The sequence below is a fragment of the Phocoena phocoena genome, chromosome 4 (assembly GCF_963924675.1).
Source record: "Phocoena phocoena chromosome 4, mPhoPho1.1, whole genome shotgun sequence".
Taxonomy (NCBI): domain Eukaryota; kingdom Metazoa; phylum Chordata; class Mammalia; order Artiodactyla; family Phocoenidae; genus Phocoena; species Phocoena phocoena.
In genome coordinates this window covers 78,901,380-78,925,626 of record NC_089222.1, presented here as the reverse complement: position 1 = coordinate 78,925,626, position 24,247 = coordinate 78,901,380, and the positions used below count along the sequence as shown (strand labels likewise).

The following is a 24,247-nucleotide window of genomic DNA, read 5'->3' as shown; positions in this document are numbered from 1 at the left end:
TTACTGGAGGAGCGTGACATAATTTGCAGGGAAGAGTCCAAAGTGGCCGTGGCAACGTCCCCGCCACCAGCCCTCATCCACCATCTCAATGTCAGTGATGATGTCATCTGGGTCAAAGGAAATCTCATCACTTCCCTCTGGGGAGAAAATTGACAGGATATTAGAATGGTCAGGCAGGAATCCCTCCACCCCTGTGTCCCCTTTAAACCTCAGGAAGGGAAATAGGCCTGTTCTTGATACCAAGTCTGGGCCCTATCCTGACCCCCAGAATCCATCCCCGTTCTCATGTATCAAGGGCCTCCAGGCACCAGACCCCTCAGGCCACTCCCAACCTACCTCCTTGGTAATCATACAGGGCTACAGCTGAGATCCCAGCCCCAGCCCCAGCCGGGCAGCCTGATGATCCTGCATAATGAGAAATATGAATATGGTCTCATCAACATGGAGAAGGAAAATAGACAGGTCCTTCTGTGTAATGGGGGAATTCTCCCTCTTCCTCTCCCCTACAGCTGACCAAATCCAGGAGCTGCCCCACCACTCACCAGCCAGAGTGGAGGAAAAAGAGGGATCCTCAGGCTCGAGCACATCTTCATAGTCGCCCTCTGGTTCCTCATCTGGCTCATGTCTGTCCATTTCCCCAACATCCTCATAGTCATTCTCTGGTTCAGGCTCGGGCTCAGGCTCAGGCGCTTCTTCATACACTGGCTCTTCCTCCATCTGGAAGCCTTCTGGAGTCCTGGGGGGCAGAGCTGGGGGCTCCTCATTGTCCTGAGAAGCAGGGTGACATCTGTTCACCAGGAGCTGCCTCTCCAAAATCTCCCAATGGAGGACTGCTAAGACCCCACCCATCCCCATGTTTCCATTCTACCCTCCATCCTTGCATCCTTCTAACAGCCTCTCCTAGGGAACACAATCTTTCATCCCTCTTCATTCATCAACCTCCCACACCCATCCACTCAAAGCACCTACCAAAAGATGATAGAAGGGAAGCAGAAAGCAAGTCAGAATGCTTGGAAGACCAAGAAAACATTGAAGCAAAAGCAAAAGCAAAAAAAAAAAAAAAGGTGAAAGATGACAGCTAGGATGACTAAATATCCTAGTCTTCCCAGGACTGGGTGATTTCCCAGAATATGAGACTTTCAGTGCTAAGACCAGGATAGTCCCAGACAAGCCAGGATCGTTGATCACGCTGTACAGCCCACCTACTAGGACATGAGGAGATGGGGAAGGAGCAGAGAATCTTTGGGGCTCTGCTTACCTCTGGGGGATTCTGCCTTGGGGGCTGGGTAGGCACTGGTTGTTCCCTACTGGTTCTCACAGGCCCACACTCTGATGACAGACAGCTCCCTGCTGGAGGCCAGGCCTGTGGAGGATGAAGCAACTTTCCAGTGAGCAAGAAACTTCCATCTCCTCTCTTGTACTGACCTGGAATACCCCTTCCTACCTCTGCCAGTTCAAATCATCCATTCCTCAAGATGGGCTCCAACCTGAAATGACAGCTCCTTCCTCTTGTTGCAGCAGTAATTGACTGCACTGGCTGGTGACCTATCTTCTGTTGTACTACGTAAATCTTGGTCTTTTTCAGCTAACATTCTCATATGTATATATGAAGCTTAATTACACAATCAGATTGAAATCTTCCTGAAGACAGGGATAGCAACTGTAGACTTTGCCTAACACAGGGGAGGCCTGTGCCTTATTTTCTACTAAGAATACAGGCCCCTTAGGCTCTTGTCTGGGCCTAAGGAATCCTTGACGTGGATCCCGAAGGGCCAAACACTTACCTCTGAGGAGATTTTCTTGGGCAATGGGGCTGACACCACCGGCTCTTCCATAGTGGTCACTGGTGGCTGAGCCTCATGGCTCATCTTTACCAAGGCCTTTCTCTCCTGTTGCTGCCTGGCTTTCTGTTGTGCCTTCTCCTCTTCCTCCTGCTTCCTCTTTTCCTCAGCCATGGATTCAAATTTTGCCTTCAGCCCACGGGCGCCACTGGAAGCTGCAGACACAGGCAAGAAAAATTAGGGTTGTCTTGGGTTGGAGGTAGGGGAGTGGCACTGGAATGAAGAAGAGGAACCAGTTAAATATCCAAAGAAGAGCAGGTAGAGAGGGGACTCATGGAAAGGGAGGTAAAGAGGTATCAATGAAGGAACAAGGGGGTTATAGGAGGATAAGGTAACCCTGATGCCTAGATTTCCATACAGCCAGGCCATGTGATCTCAGACTCTTGCCCTTTTTAAATCATAAGGCTTGTTCTCCTAACCTGCATCTTCTCTGTCCATATTTCTTAAAGCTGTATGCCCTCTGGCCACCATCTACCCTCTATCCCCCATCCAAAGCTCCTTTCCTTATGTGTTCTTCCCAAATGGCTCCCTCCCTTCCTCCCTCTGTTCTCTGCTTACAGTTTCTTCACCAGTGTCACTCAGATATCCACTTAACCTAATTTTTTCTAGGAGAGCGAATCTGGGAATATGAGGGTAGGGGTCAAGTCTACCTCAGCTAATCTAGGTAGGTAAAGGCTTGGAATAGGTAGTCTAAGAAGAAAAAAGAATGAGAAGGGAGAAGAGGTTGAAGAGCACAGAGAAAGGGAATTAAAACTTACCAGCCTCTATGGGTGTTGTCTTCTTATAAGCTGTGGTTGGGGCCTCCATTTCATTGAAACCAACAGCACTCTGCAGGTAAGAGAACAGTATGTGTAGTGGTGGGGACGGGGAAGGGAGTGGTAATAATCCAGAAGGCAGTATCGGTGATTGGGTCACTATAGGAGGTCTCCCTAACCTTTTGATGCTTATAGTTAGACAGGGTATTCAAATAGTGTTGTTTTGTGGCAGAGAGAGGCGTAAAGAAGTTCTAGACCGGTGGGATTAGCTCTCCTTTTAAAAAGCTCAGTGTTCCTGGAATCTCACACCTCTAAGTCCAGTTGCCTGGAATGCAGGAGGGTCTCAGGCCAGTACATGAAGAGGTGTAGGGGACGACTGAATGGAGTGGGAAGAAATTATTGATTGAGTTAATCAATGCCAAGCAATCAATGAAATTTCGAATACCTTTTCCTGGAGTTTTTCTGTTTCTCTGTCTCTCTGCCTCCCTCCACTCTCCTTAGTTAAAGCTCAGGCTTCTGGGACTTCCCTGGTGGTCCATTGCGTCAGACTTCATGCTCCCAATGCAGGGGGCCCAGGTTCAATCCCTGGTTGGGGAACTAGATCCTGCACGCATGCTGCAACTAAGAGTCCGCGTGCCACAACTAAGACCTGGCACAGCCAAAATAAATAAATACTAAAAAAAAAATCTCAGGCTTCAGAAGACATGCCCTTTAGATGCTGAGGGCAGTCAATGGGGAGAGAAGGACACCAGAAGGACAGTGCAGGACACCTAGCTTTGCCTATCCTTTTTCCAGCTTTGCCTCTCACGCTTCTCCATGTACTTCAGGGAACCATTCTCAAGACACTGGTGTTCTGGTGCTTTACCTTATCCACTCGGTCCTTTTGGATGCCATACTGACCACCAAAGCCCTTGGCATAATCTGCAGGATGGAAAGATCTGAGAGTCATAAGAGGAGTTAAAATGCTAGAAATGTATGGGAAGAGGGAGTGGGAGCAGTGAGGAGGAAGACCAGAAGACAGGAATGAGGAAAAGAGAAAGATCAATGAGAAAGTGTGAAAATCAGATGATAGAGAGGCATGGGTGGGAAAAGATGAAAAAGGATGGGGAGAAAAACACTTGAGAGAGAATGGAGGGATGAGAGATGGGAAGAGAGAAACAAAAAGAAAGAAGTGACAGAAAAGGGGAAAATATAAGGGAAGAAACAGGAAAAATTGAAGAGTGCCACCCAGCCATCCCCTATGTGTCCCAGGGAAGAAGCCTTTCTCTCTGTGAAGCAGAGGGGCCTCTAAGACTCACAGCCAAATCACCCTCTTGCCATCACCCAGACTATCTTCATCCCTTTCTCAGTGATCCCTTTTCTTTGGTCACCCTCCTCTGTTCTGCTCCTTAGTTTGCTGTTTTCCCCTCCACCCCTGTTGATCTCCTCCCAGCTACCCCTATATACGTACACTTACTCTTCATCCCACCACTTCCTGCATACCTGCCCCTCATATTCTGGGTCTTCCATGTCAGCCTTCAGGGACAGAAGGAGGGCTCCATGTACCCTGTGACCTCCCTCCTCCCCAATCCCAACTTACCTCTTTGGGATTCGTGTTTCTCTGTCTCTCCCTTGTAGTCATATCCCAGAGCTGCCTTGTCCCGTTTGTTCTCCTCTATCCCATAACGGCCACCGAAGCCATGAGAGTAATCTATGGTGGAAGGAGCAGTCGTGAGAGCTCACTCTCAGCCCACGGGGAAGTGCTGTGGAAGAGAAGAGTCAGGAGGGATGGGTGCAGGGTGATAGGGGCCCAGGAAGAGAGCAGGGCTTGAATACTGGGAAATGAAAGAGAAATGTTGTTCTAAGCAACTTCTGTAAGCTTTAAACAATGTTCACTCTTTTCCTCTCCTCCCTTACTTCCATTTCAAGATGAGAAGATCATTTGAATTTTCTCCCTTCTTCAAGGAAGGAGAAAGTATAGAGAGTATAGAGGAGAGACTTCCAGAAAAAAAGAGAGATGCATATGAAATATATGCCTTTCCCTAATCCTATATAAACACTTAGCAACGTCAGAAAAATAGAGCAATCTCTCTTTTTTTTCTTTTTTAAATAGTGAATCTCAAAAGAAAAGAAGAAAAAAATTCCCGGCTCCAGAAACAAACAGATGAATCAAAACAGTTGACATGATGGTAATTATGAGCTGACATAGAAAACCCAACCTGTTTTAAGTCCCAAATTTAGTGCCTAGGGATTAGGATCTAGGGTCTGGGGTTCTACTTCCTATAAGAACAGGTGGCTGGAGAGCAGGTTCTGCCCACTCCTATAAAAGAATTCTAGAAAAAGCCTACTTACCTGTCCAGGGAAATAGTGAGAGGAACTGTAGTTTTTTTTTAGCTTTTAGAGAAGGAAGTTTTACCTATGAGACTTGGAAACTCCAAGCCTACACCTGAAGGTGTGGGATACAAACATCCAGTTTCATGCTACTTATATCATACAGAAATTCTAAGTTGAGAAATTAATTGAATACTGATGTAGGAAAATATATACCACAGAAACAGTAAGCATCAGAAGGATGGCATGAATATGAGACAAAATGGACCCCAAGACAAAATGCATTATAAAAGATAAGAGAGACATAACTCAATGATAAGAGTGCAACTTGTCATTCATCAGGAATATATATGCTGGTATAAACCTATTATCAGAATCAAAACTCATGAAGCAAAGCAGAAAGCAAAATAGACAAATCTATGATCATAGTTGAAAATTTTAACACTCTTTTCTCATTATTAATAGAAAATTTCTACAAAAAGAATCTAAAATTATAGAAGGCCCAAATAACATTATCAAGACCTAAGTGACATTTACAGAATATTGCACCCCCAAACTGCATAATACACATTTTTTCCATGCACATATAACATTCACCAAGATAGACCACATGCTTGTCCTTATAAAAAGTTTCAATACATTTCAAAAGATTGGAACATGAGATAACATATCCTCTGATCACAATAGAATTAAATTAGAAGTTAATAACAATAAAATTAGAAAATTTCCCCAATACCTGGAAAATAAGCAACACACTTCTAAATAACTCATGGGTCAGAGAAGAAATGAAAAGGAAAATTAGAAAATGTTTTGAACTGAATGAAAATTAAAATATGCATGACTGTGGAATGTAGCAAAAACAGTGTTTAGAGGGAAATATATAGTTTTAAAAGCCCATACAGTAAACAAAGGTTTAAAATCAATTATCTAAGTTTCTACCTTAAGAAGCTACAGAAAGAACAAACTAAACCCACATTAAAATGAAAGAAAAAATAATGAAGATAAGAGCAGAATTCAATAGAATTTTAAGAACAAGTAAATAATAGAGAAAATGAGCAAAGCCAAAAGATACTTCTTTGAAATTAATAAAAAATAATACTGATGAATCTCTAGCAAAAATAATTAAAAAGAGAAAAAACACAAATTAACAATATCAGAAGTGAAAGTGAACATATCACTATAGATCTTATAGAGGTTAAAAAGAAAATAAGGGAATACTATAAATGAAGTTATGCCAATATATTTGAAAATATAGATAAAAATGGAAAAATTCCTTGAAAAGCACACTATACCATAACTGACTTAAGAAAAAATCAGAAGACTGAATAGACCTGTATCTACTTAAGAAATTGCATTCATAACAGAAAACAAAAATCATAAAGAAAACATGGTCTATTACTATTAAAACCCCTAGAACTCAGACAGAAATAAAGGCATAGTTTCTCTGATGGGAAACTTCTCAACCCAGGGCACATAAAACTCTCATAAAACAAATATCCCTTTCCCCCCACTGAAATAAATTTGCAAACAAAAATTACAAACCATCAAAAAAATAAATAACCATGAGGAAAAATAGATTAACTGAACAGAAGAATTAGCACCCTCAAGAACTGCAAATAATATAACAATGTGAAAGAAATTATAAAATGAATACTTTAAAAATAATTAAAGAGTTAAAGAAGGGTGAAAAACATAAGGAAAGCAATAGGGCATTATGGAAAAGGAATCAGCAGATTTTCTATAGAATCAAAGGGAACTTGCACAAATGAAAATACATGATATAAAGTTAAAAATTTAGTGGACAACTTAAATGATAATTAAATACAGCTGAAGGGAGAGTTACAGAACTTAACAAAGATCCAAGGGAATTACCCAGAATACAACACAGGGAGATGAAGAGAGGGAGATAGACAAGAGAAATTAAGAGACATCAAGAACACAACTTATTAAAAATTTTGGATGCAGTGAAAGCAGTGTATAAGGAAAAGCAATGCATATATTAGAAAAGAAAAAAGACCTAAAATCAACAATTTAAGTGTCCACCTTAGGAAACTGGAAAAAGAAGAACAAATTAAATACAAAGTAAGCAGAAAAACTAAATAAGAATTGGAGCAAAAAAATCAATGGAGTTAAAAACAAGAAGCCTATAGAGAAAATCAAGGAAACCTAAAGCTGGTTCTTTGAAAAGATCAATAAAATAGATAAGCCTCTAGTCAGGCTAACAAAGAAAAAAAGAGAGAACATAAATTACTATAATATCAGAAATGAAAGAGGCTACATTACAACAGATTCCAAGGAAATTAAAAGGTAATAAAATAATACTATGAACAACTTTATGCCCATAAATTTGATGACCAAGATGAAATGGACCAGTTCCTTGAAAAGACACAACTGCCAAAACTTACACAAAAAGAAACAGATGACCTGAAAGGCCTATATCTACTAAAGAATTTGAATCAATAATTAATAATCTTCTGAAACAGGAAGCACCAGGCCCACATGGGTTCACTGGTGAATTCCACCAAATATTTAAGGAAGAAATTATACCAGTCCTCTGCACACTCTTTCAGATGATAAAAGCACAGGGAATACTTCACAACTGTTCTATAAGGTCAGCATTACTCTAATACCCAGACCAGACAAAGACATTACAATAAAAGAAAACTAGAGACCAGTATTTCTCATGAACACAGATTCAAAAATCCTCAACAACATATTAACAAATCTAATCCAACAATGTATAAAAATAATTATCTACCACTACCAAGTGGGATTCATCCTAAGTACGCAATGCTGGTTCAACATTTGAAAATAAATTAGCATAATCCATCACATCAACAAGAAAAAAAGAAAAATCACATGATCATATCAATAGATGCAGAAAAAGCATTTGACAAAATCCAACACAATTCACAATAAAAATTCTCAGTAAACTAGAAATAGAGGGGAAATTTCTCAACTTGATAAAGACTACCCACAAAAACTCTACAGCTAGTATCATACTTAATGGTGATAAACTTAAAGCCTTCCCACTAAGATCAGGTACAAGGCAACTATGGCCTGTCTCATCACTCCTTTTCAACATTGTGCTTGAAGTCTTTGCTAATGCAATAATGCAAGAAAAGAAGTATGTAGACTAGAAAAGAAGATACACAACTGTCTTTGTTCACAGATGACATGCCTGTCTATGTAGAAAATCCAAAAGAATTGACAAACTCTTGAAACTAATAAGCAATTATGGCAAGGTTGCAGGATACAAGGTTAATATACAACAGTCAATTGCTTTCCTATATACAAGCAACAAATAAGTGGATTTTGAAATTAAAAATACAATATCATTTACATTACTACCCCAACAAAGAAATGCTTAGGTATAAACTTAAAATATGTATAAGATCTATATGAGGAAAACTATGAAATTCTGATGAACAAAATCAAAGAAAACTAAGTAAATGGAGAGATATTCCATGTTCATAGATAGGAAGTCTCAATGTTGTCAAGATGTCAGTTCTTCCCAACTTGGTCCATAGACTCAGTGCAACCCCAATCAAAACCCTAGCAAGTTATTTTTTGGATCAACAGTTTCTAAAGTTTATATGAAGAAGCAAAATACCCAGAATAGCCAACACAATATTGAAGGAGAACAAAGTTAGAGGACTGACACTACCAGACTTTAAGACTTACTATGAAGCTAAAGTAATGAAGACAGTGTGGTAGAGGTGAAACACTAGACAAATAAATCAGTGGAACAGAACAGAGAGCCCAGAAATAGACCTCCATAATTATAGTTAACCGATGCTTGCCAAAGGAGCAAAGGTAACACGATGAAGAGAAGATAGTCTTTTCAACAAATGGTGCTGGAACAAGTGGACATCCACAGATTAAAAAAACAATGAATCTAGACACATGCATTACAAAAATTCTCTTTTCACAAAAATTAAATCAAAATGGATCATAGACCTAAATGTAAAATGCAAAACTATAAAACTCCTAGAAGATAATATAGGAGAAAACCTATATGACCTTAGGTATGGTGATGCCTTTTTAGATACAACACCAAAGACACAACACATGACAGAAATAATTGATAAGCTGGATTTCACTAAAATTTTAAAAACTTTTGCTCTGTGAAAGACAATGTTAAGCAAATGAGAAGACAAGCCTTACACTGGGAGAAAATCTTTGCAAAAGACACGTGTCATAAAGGACTGTTACCCTAAATATACAAAGAATTCTTAAAACTCAACAATAACAAAACAAGCAACCCAACTTTTTAAATAGGTCAAATATATTAATAGATGCCTTGCCAAAGAAGATATACAGATAGCAAATAAGCATATGAAAAGATGCTCTACATCATATATCATCAGGGAAATGCAAATTAAAACAATAATATAACACTACACACCAATTAGAATGGCCAAAATCCAGACTACTCACAACACCAAATGCTGGTGAGGATGTGGAGCAACAGGAACTGTCATACATTGTTGGTGGGAATGCAAAATGGTGCAGCCACTTTGAGTGACAGTTCGGCAGTTTCTTACAAAACTTAACATACTCTTACCATAGGATCCAGCAATTGCACTCCTTAGTGTTTACCCAAAGGAGCTGAAAATGTAGGTCCACACAAAAACCTGCACACAGATGTTTATAGCAGCTTTATTCATAATCGCCCAAACTTGGAAGCAACCACTATGTTCTTCAGTAGGTGAGCGGATAAATAAACTGGGGTACATCAAGACAAAGGAATAATATTCAGCAAAAAAAAAAATGAGTTACCAAGCTATGAAAAGACATGGAGGAAACTTAAATGCATATTACTAAATGAAAGAAGCCAATCTGGAAAGGCTACATGGTATATGATTCCAACCATATAATATTCTGTAAAAGGCAAAACTATAGAGACAAAAAAAAATCAGTGGTTGCTGAGGGATGAGGGAGATGAATAGGCAGAGCAAGGAGGACTTTTAGGACACGGAAAATACCTTGTATGACAGTATAATGATGGATATATGTCAGTATACTTTTGTCCAAACCCATAGAAAGCACAACACCAAGAGCGGACCCTAAAGTAAACTATGGACTTTGGCTGACTTTGATGTGTTAGTATAGAATCATCCTTGGTAAGAAAAAAGAAAGAAAGGAAAAAAATATACACACACACACCCACACCATTCTGGTCAGTGATGTTGATAATGGGGGAGGCTATGCATGTATGGGTGCAGGACTGTAACTTCCTCTCAATTTTGTCCTAAATCTAAAAAGTTCTGAAAACATAAAGTCTTTTTTAAAAGAGAGAGAGAGATGGAGAATTAAAAGTTCTAATATACATCTGAGTTCCAGAAGAAAGAATAAAAGAGAAGAGAGGAGAGACACTATCTAAAGAGAAAATGCCCAAGAACTTTTCATATTGAAAGTTAATTCTCAGGTTGAAGAGGAGCAATAAGTCTCATGTAGAATAATAAAAATAGATCAACACCTAGATATAGCCTGATGATATTTCAGGACATCAGAAACAAAAAGAAAAATTTTCATGAGACAAAACAAAAAGAGAGACAAGACATGTTATGTACAAAGGAATGATGATTAGACTAACCCAAGAGAAATGCCACAGATGATGGAATAGTATCTTCAACACGATGAAGGGAAAATAACAATGAAGAATGGAGCAAAATAAATTTTTTTTTCAGACAAAGCCTGGGAGTTCTCTCATAGACTCTCACGGAAAGAATTATCAAAGGATATACTCTAGCAAGAAGGAATAGAAGAAGTAAGGAGGAAACAATGAAATATTATAAACAATGATGAGCTAGTAAACTGGTAAATATGTTGGTCAATTTAAATAAGCCTTCACCTAGTGATAATAATGATTAATTTTTGTGGGGTTTAAAAATAAACACATGTAATCGATATACTAAACAACTGTTCAGTTGGTACAAAGACTGTAGAATGTAGAAGAAATGTAATTAAATTATTCTTCATTTCCTGTGTTACTCAGGAAGAAATAGTGATTAATTTAAAACTTAAGCCGCAGATGCACATTAAAACTTAGGAATAACTTCCTAAAATAAAGGAGTATAATATCCTATTTTTGATCCATTAGAGGGGAAATGGGACTAAAGAAAACTTGACCAAGCTCATAGAAAGCAATATAGGAGAAAAAAAGAAGCAAGTACATGCTTGGATTTAAAAATAAAATAAAATAGCAGGGAACGGGGCCATGGAACTAAAGGGAGTCGATGATGGCTGTTGGAAGTTGAAGTCTGGGCAGTCAGGTTGCTAAGGCTGAAATGCAGGGTCCTTGCCTTTCTGAGATGTGTGTTTTTCCACTTCTCCTTTGTAATCAAAGCCAACAGCTGACTACAGAGAAAAGGAGAGAGAATTGATTAGAGTCAGAGATGAACATTTTCTCCCGCTCTCACTTACCCTTACACCTATAGCTCAGCCCAGGGGTTAGTTATAGGGGCTCAGAGCTGAGTATGGGGGTTCAGTGTAGAAACAGACAGTACCCTGACAGGCTGGTGTAAAGGCAGTGTGCTACAAACCAATGACCATGGGCCCTGGACACAGATAGCTCTAGATCCAAACCCCAACCCCACCTTTCCTATTTGTAGTTGTGTAACTTTAGGTATGTCCTTTAATATTACTAAGCCTCAGCCTCTTTTTTTAGTTTTGTTTTTCTTTTGGCCATACGGAGGCATGTGGGATCTTAGTTTCCTGACCAGGGATGGAACCCGTGCTCCCCTGCAGTGGAAGTGTAGAGTCTTAACCACTGGACTGCCAGGGAAGTCCCCCTTGGGCCCTTTAAATATGAAATGAAAATAGGTATACCTGCCTTATTAACCTCAACTGTAAAATGATTCCAACTTATTTGGGATATTGTGAGGACTAAATGGGGCAAGATACATAAAGTGTGGGCACTCAGCAAATTAGTGTTTTTCTTCCTAAGTCTCATGAAACTAAAATGAGATAATAGCTAGAAAACTGCCTTTTAAACTATAAAGCAGCACTGTGCACATGTAAGAGATATCATCCTATACTGACTGATTATACTGTGCCTATTCTCTTTCCTTACACAACAGTGGAAACCCAGAGATGTAGATTTTGGTGGGATGAGAGGCAACCAGGAGAATCTGGATCCTAGCTGCTTTGGAACTGGATATATTGGTAAATATCTAACCTAGCTATGTCCCCATATGGCTCAGTAATAGGTCCCTAAGCAAGTCTAGATTTTGCATTTCAAAAGTTATTAGTATGGGACTTCCCTGGTGGTGCAGTGGTTAAGAATCCGCCTGCCAACGCGGGGGACACAGGTTTGAGCCCTGGTCTGGGAAGATCCCACATGCTGCAGAGCAACTAAGCCCATGGGACACAACTACTGAGCCTGTGCTCTAGGGCCCAAGAACCACAACTACTGAGCCCTCGTGCCACAGCTACTGAAGCCCACGCGCCTAGAGCCCATGCTCTGCAACAAGAGAAGCCACTGCACGAGAAGCCCACGCACCACAACAAAGAGTAGGCCCCACTCACCACAACTAGAGAAAGCCTCTGGGCAGCAATGAAGACCCAATGCAGCCAAAAATAAGTAAGTAAAATAAATAAATTTATTTTAAAAAAAGTTATTAGTATGTATTGTTTCTTGATTTACAAGACACACTGATTGTTAAGGTGATTCGGTTTGTGGCTGGTGAGGCAGGAATTGAAAGAAAGAACAGTGAAAGATTAGGCAAAGGCAGTAGGGGAGCCAAGAAGGAAGAGAAACTGCACCCTGATTAGAGACCATTACGTGCTCCATATTCCATTACTGCTTTTAAAAATTATCCTCTGTGCTTTTACTTTACCTTACAGTATGCTTTGAACTTTTCTGGGTTTTTTTACCCCTACAATTCAAATAACACTCTAACACTTAGCTTTAAGGATTCAGGCCTACTTATTAACAGCTGCAGGTTAAACAAACGAACAAACAAACAAAATCTCAGCTAGCTGTGAAGGAAATGTCCCCTCTGTGTGCTGCTGCAGGGCAGAGACACTACTCAGCCCCATAAAGAATGAGCTCAAAGAATCTGATCTACTAAGGTGTGAAAATGAGAACATGAATGAGTTATCAATCGTACTCTCTGGACCACTCTATCGTCTGTAATCATGCTGTCCTTTTTCTCTTTCTCTCTTTAAAACTATCACTACTTTTTTGTACAAAGGAGTCTTTAAAACACCTGGACTTCAAGGAGTTAGTACTAAGTCCTGTGAAAAGTAACCTTCACCTTCTAAAAACATTGTAACCTTAATTAGTTGTTTTACTTGATTATTTGCTACCATTGTAATAATATTTCAGCTGATACGTCTGTTTTCCTGAAAGGCATAAATATTTATAAGGCTTTCATATTAGACCAAAGGAGGAGCTTTGGAATTTCCTCTTCTCCCTTCATGCATACAGGTATGATAAAACAATGGCTTAACATAGCACAGGGAGATCAGCTCGGTGCTTTGTGACCACCTAGAGGGGTGGGATAGGGAGCGTGGGAGGGAGACGCAAGAGGGAGGGGATATGGGGATATATGGTATAGCTGATTCACTTTGTTATACAGCAGAAACTAACACACCACTGTAAAGCAATTATACCCCAATAAAGATGTTTAAAAAATAAACAAATAAATAAAATAAAATGCAGGGAGGAAAACAATAAAACAATGGCTTAGGGATTCCTTATTCAGAGTTTGGGAGTCTTTGTCTCTTTTAAATTAACACCTTCCAGGTCAGCATGTGGCCTCCAACAGCGGCACCAAAGAACTTGCTGAGGGAGGTGTGGGAGCCATCCTCATGATGGACCCTCCGTGAGGCCACTGCCCCATCTTTCCACAGGAGAAGCACAGACCTACATTCAAGGTGATTGTTGGTAAGTCCCACATGATCTGAGTTGGGTGGCACAGGGAGAGAGTTGTCACTTACCTTGTCTGCCCTGTCCTTCTCCACTCCGTATTTGCCCCCAAAGCCTCTGGCAGCATCAGTCTGGGAAGAGTGCTTCTCCACCTCAGCAACATACTCATGGCCCACAGCACTCTGAGAAAAATCAAGATCAGACTGAGTGAGAAGATAAAAATGACCATGAAAAAATAAAATGATCAGAGATAGGATAGGATGTAAGAATACAAGAAATTCCACTCTAGGTCACACTGATAATCTCTGACGGAGTGCCAAGGAACGTGTGATGGGAGAGCAAGATGACTTTTTCTGGAATCTTGCACATCCTGACTCTTCTTTAATACCACTAGGAACCCATCATTTAGGAAACTCCCATAGGATGGGTTGGGAACCAGAAAGATAGAGACTACATAGACAGGGAGGTGTTTAAACCACTGCTTAAAGAGAGGGTGAAACACGGGCTTTGTGCATCAAAATAGAAATGAGGGTAGTTACTGGGGAGACACCTAAGGGGACTGACTAGATGCCATAGCCCGGACTGAATATTTAACACAGCCAGGTGCTTTTGTTCTGGATCTTTGTTCCTACACAACCATCAAAGTTCAGAAGTGCAGCCTGGGCCCTAATATTAACAGTGATTGACTCTTTATACCAAAGCGGGCTGGTAGACAACACCGTGAATAGTCCAAGATGGCATATAATTTAACTGTTTTTTATTCCCCTCCACTTTTTTCTCCATCTACCATTTTCTACTTGGTTTTGAAAGGTATGTCTCTTTTAATATTTGGATATGGATGCTTTAATAATCTTGGAATTGAATAATACTTCAAACCAAATAGTGATACCTTGCAGAGTCTCAACTAAGAAGAAATTAGAAAGTTTCTTCTTCCTCCTGAATTTCCGATTCCATGCTGGGATAAATATTAATACAGAGATGGATGTGAAACACTGCCCTATATGAGCTCCTGGGAGCTCATTTTGCAGTGTTTTTGGGTCTGTGTAGGTCAACTTTGTTTGCTGAATTCAGGAATGAATGACTGCTTATCTATTTTACTCTTTCCTAGGAATTCTGTGGGAGAATACAATGCCTACTTTGCACTTTACACAATGACAGAAGGGTGAACTAACAGCTTTCATTAAATCGCTTTTTCTCCTTGGAGATTAACTCTTTTTTCTTATAGGAATATATCTCTATCTTTTTTTAAAATAAATTTATTTATTTTTTATTTATTTATTTTTGGCTGCATTGGGTCTTCGTTGCTGCATTCGGGCTTTCTCTAGTTGCGTCAAACGGGGGCTACTCTTTGTTGTGGTGTGCCGGCTTCTCATTGCAGTGGCTTCTCTTGTTGCAGAGCATGGGCTCTAGGTGCGCGGGCTTCAGTAGTTGTGGCACGTGAGCTCAGTAGTTGTGGCTCTTGGGCTCAAGAGCGCAGGCTCAGTAGTTGTGGCCCATGGGCTTAGTTGCTCCGCAGCATGTGGGATCTTCCCCGACCAGGATCGAACCCGTGTCCCCTGCATTGGCAGGCGGATTCTTAACCACTGCACCACTAGGGAAGTCCTATATCTTTATCTTTGAGGTTAGGAAAGTCAATGGAAAAATACAATTCAACATACAGGCTTTCTTTTTATCATACTTTCATAGTATCTAATGGATAAAGGAAAAATAATAATATATTTGAGGACATCTAATAGATAAATTCACATAAATATTTTTCACATCTATGTGCAAATCATATTAAGTGATGTATAAAATATGTACAAAAAGAACACTAAATATACAGTAAAGAAACCAGTAAGAGACACATCCATTTAAAAGCAGTAAGTGATTTTAAAACATATTTTCCCCTTCTCTATGTGTGTCTCCTTAGTCAAGGAGTTACAGTGTGGCTGGGTCTACATACACTAGGCCAGCCCTTCTAAATTCTTGGCTCCCATTTTCCGTCATCTATATTGTATGTGTTGAAATCAGGGGAAAAATAACACAAATAATATGTGGACATTCTCTTTTAAAACCCAAATGAATATTTTACTTTTGAATAAGTTTTAAACCATAAAACCAACAAATGAATCAATTCACTTATTTATTTTTTTAAAGCAAATATCCCCCTTTCAACTCACCTTGTCCATTCGGTCTCTTTCCACCCCAAACCGACCTCCGTAGCCGTGGGATGCTTTGGGCCCTGATTCCATCTCCTTCTTCTTGAGAACATCATGCTCCTCTGACACTTTGTTCCTCAGCTGGTGAATGCTGGAAGTAACCACATCACAGAGACTCGTCTAGCACAGAGATGTCAACGAACCCTCCTTCACAGAAAAACTGAAATCTTGCAGTGTGTTCTGTTCATTTTTAGCAATAGCCCCCAAAGTGTACCTGTGCTGGGTCTGGGAGTAGGAGGTTAGTGTGGTCTGCATATACAGCCTGATATAAACTCTCCATAAGCCAATAGTATTTCCTCTAGTCTGTTATTTTGCTCACTAAATAACCTTCTGATATTTAGTCTCAGGTTCCTAAATATTAGAGGACAGTGTTACTTATATTCTAGCAACTGAAAAGTTATTTTCCTCTCTGAATGGATTTGTTGTTTAACAGTTTGGTACTCTACCTCAAGAAGCACAAAGATATTCATGTACCCTTTACCCACACATTCTAGTCCTAGAAGTCTACCCCAAGGAAATAGTTTTAAATATGGCAAAGCTTAATGTCTAATGATATTCACTGAAACACTGTATTTAATAGCAAGAACCAAGAAACAATTTATATGGAAAAAATGGGGAATAGTTAAGTAAATTGCAATATTACTTTTCAATGGCACATGAGGAAGTCATTAAAAACGATGATTACGAAAAATGCAGCATTGGGAAATTTATCTATACATTAAGTATTCTGTGACTCTTCTTGTCAAAAATGAATGCCCTTCACACTGCCCATATATCTGCTAATTCCTGAGAGAACTAAAAACTAAAAAAGGCTCACTAATAAAATTCACTCTCATCACTAATTGTTGCAAAACTTTAAGGCTCAAATAACCTTGATTTGGAACACTTCTGTCCTTAAGAGAACATAACACCAAAAGGAGGCATTCTCTTTCTTACTTCACTTTCATCTCTACCATGTGGGTAGAGAATACCTCTCTGTATTTGTTTGGGCTGAGGATAAGAAGTGACAGCTCAGCACCAGCACCAACACCAGCACCAATAGGTGACAATCAGAACTGATACTTGAACACATATAAGGACCACTGGGGATTCTTAGAAATATTTGGGCAAGAGAAGCCTAAATAAAAAATTTGACTTCCTGCAGCAAGAAATGGAGGTTTAAGGAACTGAGATATAGTGATGTTCCTGGGACTTCGCTAGCTCAGAAAAACCAGATATATTGCTTACAGGTAGAATGGCCATCTCACATCAGAAAGTCTCCTCTTTCGTGGAAGAATAGATCCATCTTGTGGCCTTGTAGTATAAGCCCAATAGAGGTCTTTTTTAAAAGCCTTCTCAGCTTTAGTCAAAGTTAATTTTAGAAAACTGGCTTTGAGCCAGATGAAATTAAGCTAACAGCTGGAAGAACCCTCTGTTCCTGTGCCTGCTCTAAACCCTCTGGCAGCAGTGAAGGCAGAGATCCTGTGTTGCTATTTCGACAGCATCAACACTTTAGAACTGTCAGTGTCAGAAAAGTTATTGGTTCCAAGAACAGGTAAATGACCAATATTTCCCAACCAAAGTGTTCAGATGAAGAATGAAGAAAATGGGACTAAACATTACTTTCAAATGGGAAAAATTAGCAAAGTTTTAATAAATCCAATTACTGTTACATGGATCATAACTGTATTATAGTTGAAACAAGTTTTTAAAAGGGATTAGAAAATGAGATTCAGGAATATCCACCTAATAGATGACAATGAGGTTAGTCAGAGAATCATGACAATAGATAATATAATTTGAATGAAAATGTTGGGGCCAACAAAGACCAACTTCTTACCAAATTCATCAGAATATAGCTAAGGCACTATAAATGTGTTAGTTATATTATTCCTTTATTAAATAAATATTAAACTTTTTTGAGTGTGAGGCACCATTAGGCTCTGATAATACAAAGATAATTAATGTATGAAAATAGTGATCAGGTGGAAATACAGAAAGGAAAAAAAAATTGTAATTCAATGTCCTAATTGGCATACCTAAGAAACTTTTAACACATTAACTCTCAGATCTCTATTTTAAGGCTTAAAATACCTTGGAATTGATGAAGCAATACAGTTTATAGAAACCAAGTGACACCCAGGACCTCAAAGATGAGCTAGGAGAAGGAACAGCTTTTTTTGTTTTTATTACAAAAGTAAAAACACAAAAGTGAGTGACAGACTGTAAGATTTTATTCACAAACAGTATGATCATAGTTGTAGAAAATCCTAAAGAATCTATATAAATGTGCTACTAGAACTATTAGGTACATTTAGAAAGGTCCCAGGAGACAAGATCACTATTAAAAGCAATTTTATTTCTATATACTAGTCACAGACATTTCTGAAAAAATTAAAGAAGACCTAAATAAATGGAGACATATCCCATGTTCATGGGTTGGAAAACTCAAGACTATTAAAATGTGAGTTCTCTCTAAAATGACCTATAGATTCAGTGCAATCCCATTAAAAACACCAACAGGCATTTTTGCAGGAATTGACTAGCTAATTCTAAAATGTATGTCATACAGAGTGAAGTAAGTCAGAAAGAGAAAGACAAATACCGTATGCTAACACATATATATGGAATTTAAGGGAAAAAATGTTATGAAGAACCTAGGGGTAAGACAGGAATAAAGACACAGACCTACTAGAGAATGGACTTGAAGATATGGGGAGGGGGAAGGGTAAGCTGTAACAAAGCGAGAGAGAAGCATGGACATAGATACACTACCAAACCGTAAGGTAGATAGCTAGTGGGAAGCAGCCGCATAGCACAGGGAGATCAGCTAGGTGCTTTGTGATTGCCTGGAGGGGTGGGATAGGGAGGGTGGGAGGGAGGGAGCCGCAAGAGGGAAGAGATATGGGAACATATGTATATGTATAACTGATTCACTTTGTTATAAAACAGAAACTAACACACCATTGTAAAGCAATTATACTCCAATAAAGATGTTAAAAATAAAATAAAATAAAATGTATGTGGAAATGTAAAGTCCTAGGATGGTAAAAAGTGGTTTTTTTTTCAAAGGAGAGCAAAGGAGAAGGACTACCTGATTTCATGACTGCAATAAAAAGTACAGTACAATAAAGCTACAACAACCAGTGCAGTATAGTGTGGGTCAGAGAAGACATATAAATCAATAAAATAGTCTAGAAATAGACCCTCATGTATATGGTCAAAGATGCCAGGTAAGTCAGTGGGGAAAGATTAGTCTTTTAACGATGTTGGAATAATGAGATATCCTTATGGAAATAAAACGAACCTCAATCTTTGCCTCACACTGTACGCAAAAGCAAATTTGAAATAGATCATAGACTTAAATGTAAAAGCTAAAACTATAAATCTTTTAGAACAAAACATAGGAAAAATCTTCACAGTTTGAGGTAGACAAAAATTTCTTAGACACATAAAGCACTAACCATAAAAAATTTTGATAAATTAGACTTCATCAGAATTAATATTTTCTGGTCTTCAATAGAAGCCATTAATAAAATGAAAAGGCAAGTTACAGTCTGGAAGAAAATATTTGTAAAACACATATGTCACAAAAGACTTTTATCCAGAATATATAAAGAACTCTTAAAACTCAATACGAATACAAAGACCCCACTTTAAAAGTGAGGAAGAGATTTGAATAGACACTTCAAAATGAAGATAAATGAAGATATATTAATGGCACAAGAAAAGATGCTCAATAAAATTAGCAGAAAAATACAAATTGAAATCCCCACACACTTACAAAAATAGTTAAAATTAAAAATATTAACAATAACAAGTATAGACAAAGATGTGGAGCAACTGAAACCCATACATTATTTGTAGGAGTGAAAAAACGTTTCTTTCAGAAAACAGTTTACTGGTCTCTTAAAAAGTTAAAACACACTTTTTATATGATTCAGGAATTCTACAACTTTTAGGTGTTTCCCAAGAGAAGTAAAAATATATGTTAACAAAAAGACTTGGATCAAAATGTTCATGACAGCTTTATTTGTAATAGTCCCAAATTGTCAACAACCCAAATGTCCATCAACAGGCTAATAAACCAGACTCTGGTATATCTGTACAATGCAAAATTACTTGACATTAAAAAGACTGATATACACAAGACCATGAATAGATCTCAAAAATATTATGCTTAGTGAAAGAAGACAGACACAAAAGAATACCTTCTATATTATTCCACGTACATTAAATTCTAGGATAGGCAAAACTAATCTGTAGTGACAAGAAGCAGATCAGTGTTTACATCCAGCCAGGGGTGGGAAGGGGTATATTGACAGTAAAGAGGCACATGGGGGCTTTCCTGGTGGTGTAGGGGACATGGTTTCGTGCCCCGGTCCGGGAAGATCCCACATACTGCGGAGCGGCTAGGCCCGTGAGCCATGGCCACTGAGCCTGCGCATCTGGAGCCTGTGCTCCGCAACGGGAGAGGCCACAACAGTGAGAGGCCCGCGTACCGCAAAAAAAAAAAAAAAAAAAAAAAAAAAAAAAAGAGGCATATGGGCACAAGTGAGCAAAAGTGGGGAGAAGAAGATGGAGAAAATGCAAGAGCCCTTGAAAACCTGGCAGCTCCTGGAAACACTAGGCTGCTTGGAGCTGCCTGGCCCAGGACTTCTCTACACAATAGATGAAGGATGGATAGGATCATTTGAACTATTCACTAAATTACCAAACCATTCCCCAAACTAAATATATTTTAGGCAGACTTAAAAAAGAAAGATCATGGTGTAGGGGATGGTAGTGAGATTAATGAGAACCACAATCACTTCCTTTTCCTGCTTTGAGTCATCTGAGCTCTGCAGCTACTGTTCTCCTGTTCAACTTCCCCTCCTTTCCAAGGACTTTAGTGATTCCCATCTGACCTTAAAGGTTGTCCTAGCCCACACTAGCCAGAAAGAATCCCAGAGTATTGGAGGCTTACTATTGGAAGGTCCTCTAGAGGTCTTTTTGATCCCAATGGCAAGACTGGGAATCAGAGAGGGAAGTGACCTGTCCAGGATCACCTGGTTAGTTACTAGCAGAGACTGAACTTTTATACCTCAGTAGCCTGGGTAAACGGGAGGGGAGTGGGTTTTTGTGTAAATGTCTCCACCGCTTATTCTATCAGATATAGATTCAGTTAGGCTAATAAGGAAACACCCAGGGTCACCACATTTTACAACTCTAGGGGTCACCAGTCAGAGTAATATATATACTGGACTGTGTAACACAACAGTTCAGGTAAACGCCACTTAGGAAGAAAGAAGATCGCCATCTGTTTACATGTTTATTTTTAGGTTTTTAGGAAGAAAATCTGATTCAACTAATCTATATTAACAGGAAAGAGAAATAACATTATTGAGCTGCTAAGTGGTGCTAAGTACTGCACTAGATTTTGCTATATGCTAGTTCATTGAATTCTAACCATACACCTGCCAGGTAGCTATTATTATCCTCATTTGATAAATAAATAAGCTGAGTTTCAGAGAGGCTATATGTCTAACTCACATTGCTATTAATGGTAAAGCTGTGAATTGAATCTGAATCTATCTGATATCCAAACTCCAGCTCTTTCCATAAGATCATGGCAGGGATTTAGGAGTCTTCTTTAAAATGTTCTACTCCTACTCTGCATAAGACAGGCACTGGGAGGGGAAAGGTACAAGGAGAGTTTGTATGCTTATCTTAACAGTTCTCAGGATACTAGGACTGAGCGGCCTTTTCTCAGAAAAGGAAAGACGTCTTACTTTGGGTAGGATTGATGAGCCTACAGAGGAGCATCAAAGAAGCTTCCTGCATGACCCAATTCCATGTTTTTGCTTTCCAACTGCTTCCAGAATTGCCTACCTTCTTTAAATATGATATTCATTACAGTTACTTGAACTAAATCATTTATGTCTGATTAAACAACACTGTGGAGTACTGAATATTATCAAACTGTATAAACACGTGCCAGGTTTTCATAGTGTGTTTCTTGTGCAATGTGATAATCCACTGACACTTTTTAAAATCTAGAAGAAAATGAGGTAAAAACACTGCTGTTTGTGGGGGAGGGGAGTTAAAATGGAGCTTAAAAAAGATTAATTTTGCCTATTTATTTAAATTTTGCTCCTGTTATACTGTTTATTGCGTCTATTGGACATTCTGACACTATCCAAAGCAAACAGCCCTGGTTAGATGATCCCGAATAATCCATGGATTATTAAAGAAGAGAGAATCTCTCAATCCTAATACACAACATATCCCACAGAAACCCCTGGATTTGTCTGTGAGTAACTTCTTTCTCTGTTATGGTATCAGAGTTTATTGTTTGTTTTGCTTTTTTTTTCTGGTAAAATATTGGGTTATAATCTTTAAGATCCCTATACATCAACAGGTTTTCCAAGTGTCATATTTCTTCATATTACCATTCATGGCTTCCTACTTCTATTAAGTAGCCAAACACAAATTTTTATTTTAAAAGGTAATTAGACCAGGTATGGGACCTGATATTGTCCTTGTTTTACAGCATATATTCTGAGTTCTTTACCTTGACATTTTACTGAATCCCCCTTGGCCCATCAGAAGTCACCCTACAATCCAGACACACATTTACATTTATGTGAATAGATAGATAGTAAATGATACAAGCTCAGCACTTCCCTCTCTGAATTCCTCATGCCTTACTGACGGAAGAGAAACAGTTATAATAATAGGCACAGTTGGGGAAATATCAGAGTGGTTAGAAATAAAAGACAGATAATAGGGTTGGGGGGATAAGAGGAGAGACATGAAACAAATACACAATGACACCCAAAGGGACACATGGGGACAGACTGAAAGAAAAGCAAAGACACACAGACAGGAATTTCCCTTTCCTTCCCCCCTCGCCTTCTCCTGAGTCGCCAAGATTTCCTTGGGTTCTTTCCATACCTCTTTCCCTCCTCCTAGGCCTTTTGGTACCTACTTGATGTGCTCTGTGCGTCCAGACCCCTCAATGGTCTTGGCTCCCCACCGTTGTTCCTTCTCAGAGATGTCATTCTACAAAAGACAACACTCAGCAATAAGTGATGGCAAGAAATGTGCCAGGCTGAGAGACGCCACACAGCTGACACACATAACCCCCACGTCCCCTGCATCAGCTGCTTCCGGCACTCAGGGACTTTACTCAGACTCCTCTCTGTGCTTATCCCACCCAGGCCCCCATGTTAAAGTTAAGCTGGTGAGCTCTGAAACCTCCCTTTCTACTCTGCATCCCTCAAACTTTCTTCTTTAGGTCTCCTACAACTTCCGAATTTCCCCAAATTATACATGTTCAGCTCAAATCCTGGCTCACAGGCCAAAGGACACCCAGTTTACCTGTTCCCTCAGCATAGCCTGCCATAGCCTGTCAATCACAATGTCAAACTCCTCCGCACCTGTCTCCTTCCATCCTCAGCACAGGCTATCATGCAGGCCCCACTCATGACAGCAAACTGTCCTGCCAGGCAGTCCCACCATGAGGGCTATCCTAGTCTCAGACTTTTTCTAAGCCCCCTCAAGGGTTACAGAGTGGCCCACACGCCTGCCCACTGCCCTTCATTGTCCAAGGAAAGCTATTTCCACACTCACCACAAAGTCAGGGTCTGTGTCCCAATCATCACCCTGGGTCTCCACGGAAACAGATACATCATGACCTACTACAGACTTCCACATCTGAGGGTGACAGAAAATGGGAATGATTAGGTGAAAAAATCAAGAAGAGGGAAAACAAGAACGCTGAAGTCGATATAGCAGCCAAAGTTTCATGTTATTTTTTTCTTAGAAGAAAATAGAATCTGAGGCAAAGCAGATGGAAGTTTTAGGAAAGCACTTTTTCTCAGTTAGAGGAAGGGGGATGTGGATTTATTTAAGACAAACTAACGTGGCCTGGGCTCATTAGTCTGGACAGAAGTCATCATGAATGTAGGTAATACTAAATAACCTGGGTGTCAAAATGGCTGAGATCCTTCACTTGTGTCAAGAGGCCAGCCAGCTAGTGGCTTGAAGAGGTAATCAATGAGGATTGCTAGAACATCCCTGGAATTACAGCAACATTTCACTCAGGTATCTACATATAGCTTCTTTCATAGTTCTTGAGATATATATTTGTCCAGCTCTTGATAATGTGAACATCTACACTCCTCTCTACAACCTGCTAAACGCTGTTGAGAATTTTTCCAACCTCCACTCTAATACTGGCCACTGCACAGCTGTGTGTCAGTAGGGGCACTCAGCTGAAATTCCTCAACTGAACAATGC

At 39.4% G+C, this 24,247-nt stretch overlaps 1 protein-coding gene across 2 annotated transcripts; it reads right to left on the bottom strand.

Annotated features, from left to right (window-relative positions):
• On the bottom strand, positions 1–23,662 carry HCLS1 (hematopoietic cell-specific Lyn substrate 1). Of its 2 annotated transcripts, XM_065876318.1 has the most exons (13): positions 23,579–23,662; positions 22,935–23,008; positions 15,947–16,076; positions 13,856–13,966; positions 11,215–11,269; positions 4,176–4,286; positions 3,462–3,517; positions 2,600–2,669; positions 1,785–1,996; positions 1,259–1,363; positions 543–768; positions 337–405; positions 1–137 (listed from the first exon to the last, which is right to left on the bottom strand). In XM_065876318.1, the coding sequence occupies exons 1-13, from the start codon at positions 23,660–23,662 to the stop codon at positions 1–3; spliced, it is 1,440 nt and encodes a 479-aa protein (XP_065732390.1). The 2 variants fall into 2 exon arrangements, with proteins under 2 accessions (XP_065732390.1, XP_065732391.1); XM_065876319.1 differs by lacking the exon at positions 4,176–4,286.
• Positions 23,663–24,247: the final 585 nt, after the last annotated feature.

What these genes read in the sequence shown, in the direction of transcription:
- HCLS1 (XM_065876318.1), bottom strand. Translation starts at nt 23,662, where the DNA reads ATGTGGAAGTCTGTAGTAGGTCATGATGTATCTGTTTCCGTGGAGACC. An exon ending in TTTTTCCTCCACTCTGGCTG is followed by an intron (nt 406 to 542) that starts GTGAGTGGTGGG and finishes CTCATTATGCAG; the next exon opens with GATCATCAGGCTGCCCGGCT. An exon ending in CCTGTATGATTACCAAGGAG is followed by an intron (nt 138 to 336) that starts GTAGGTTGGGAG and finishes TTTTCTCCCCAG; the next exon opens with AGGGAAGTGATGAGATTTCC.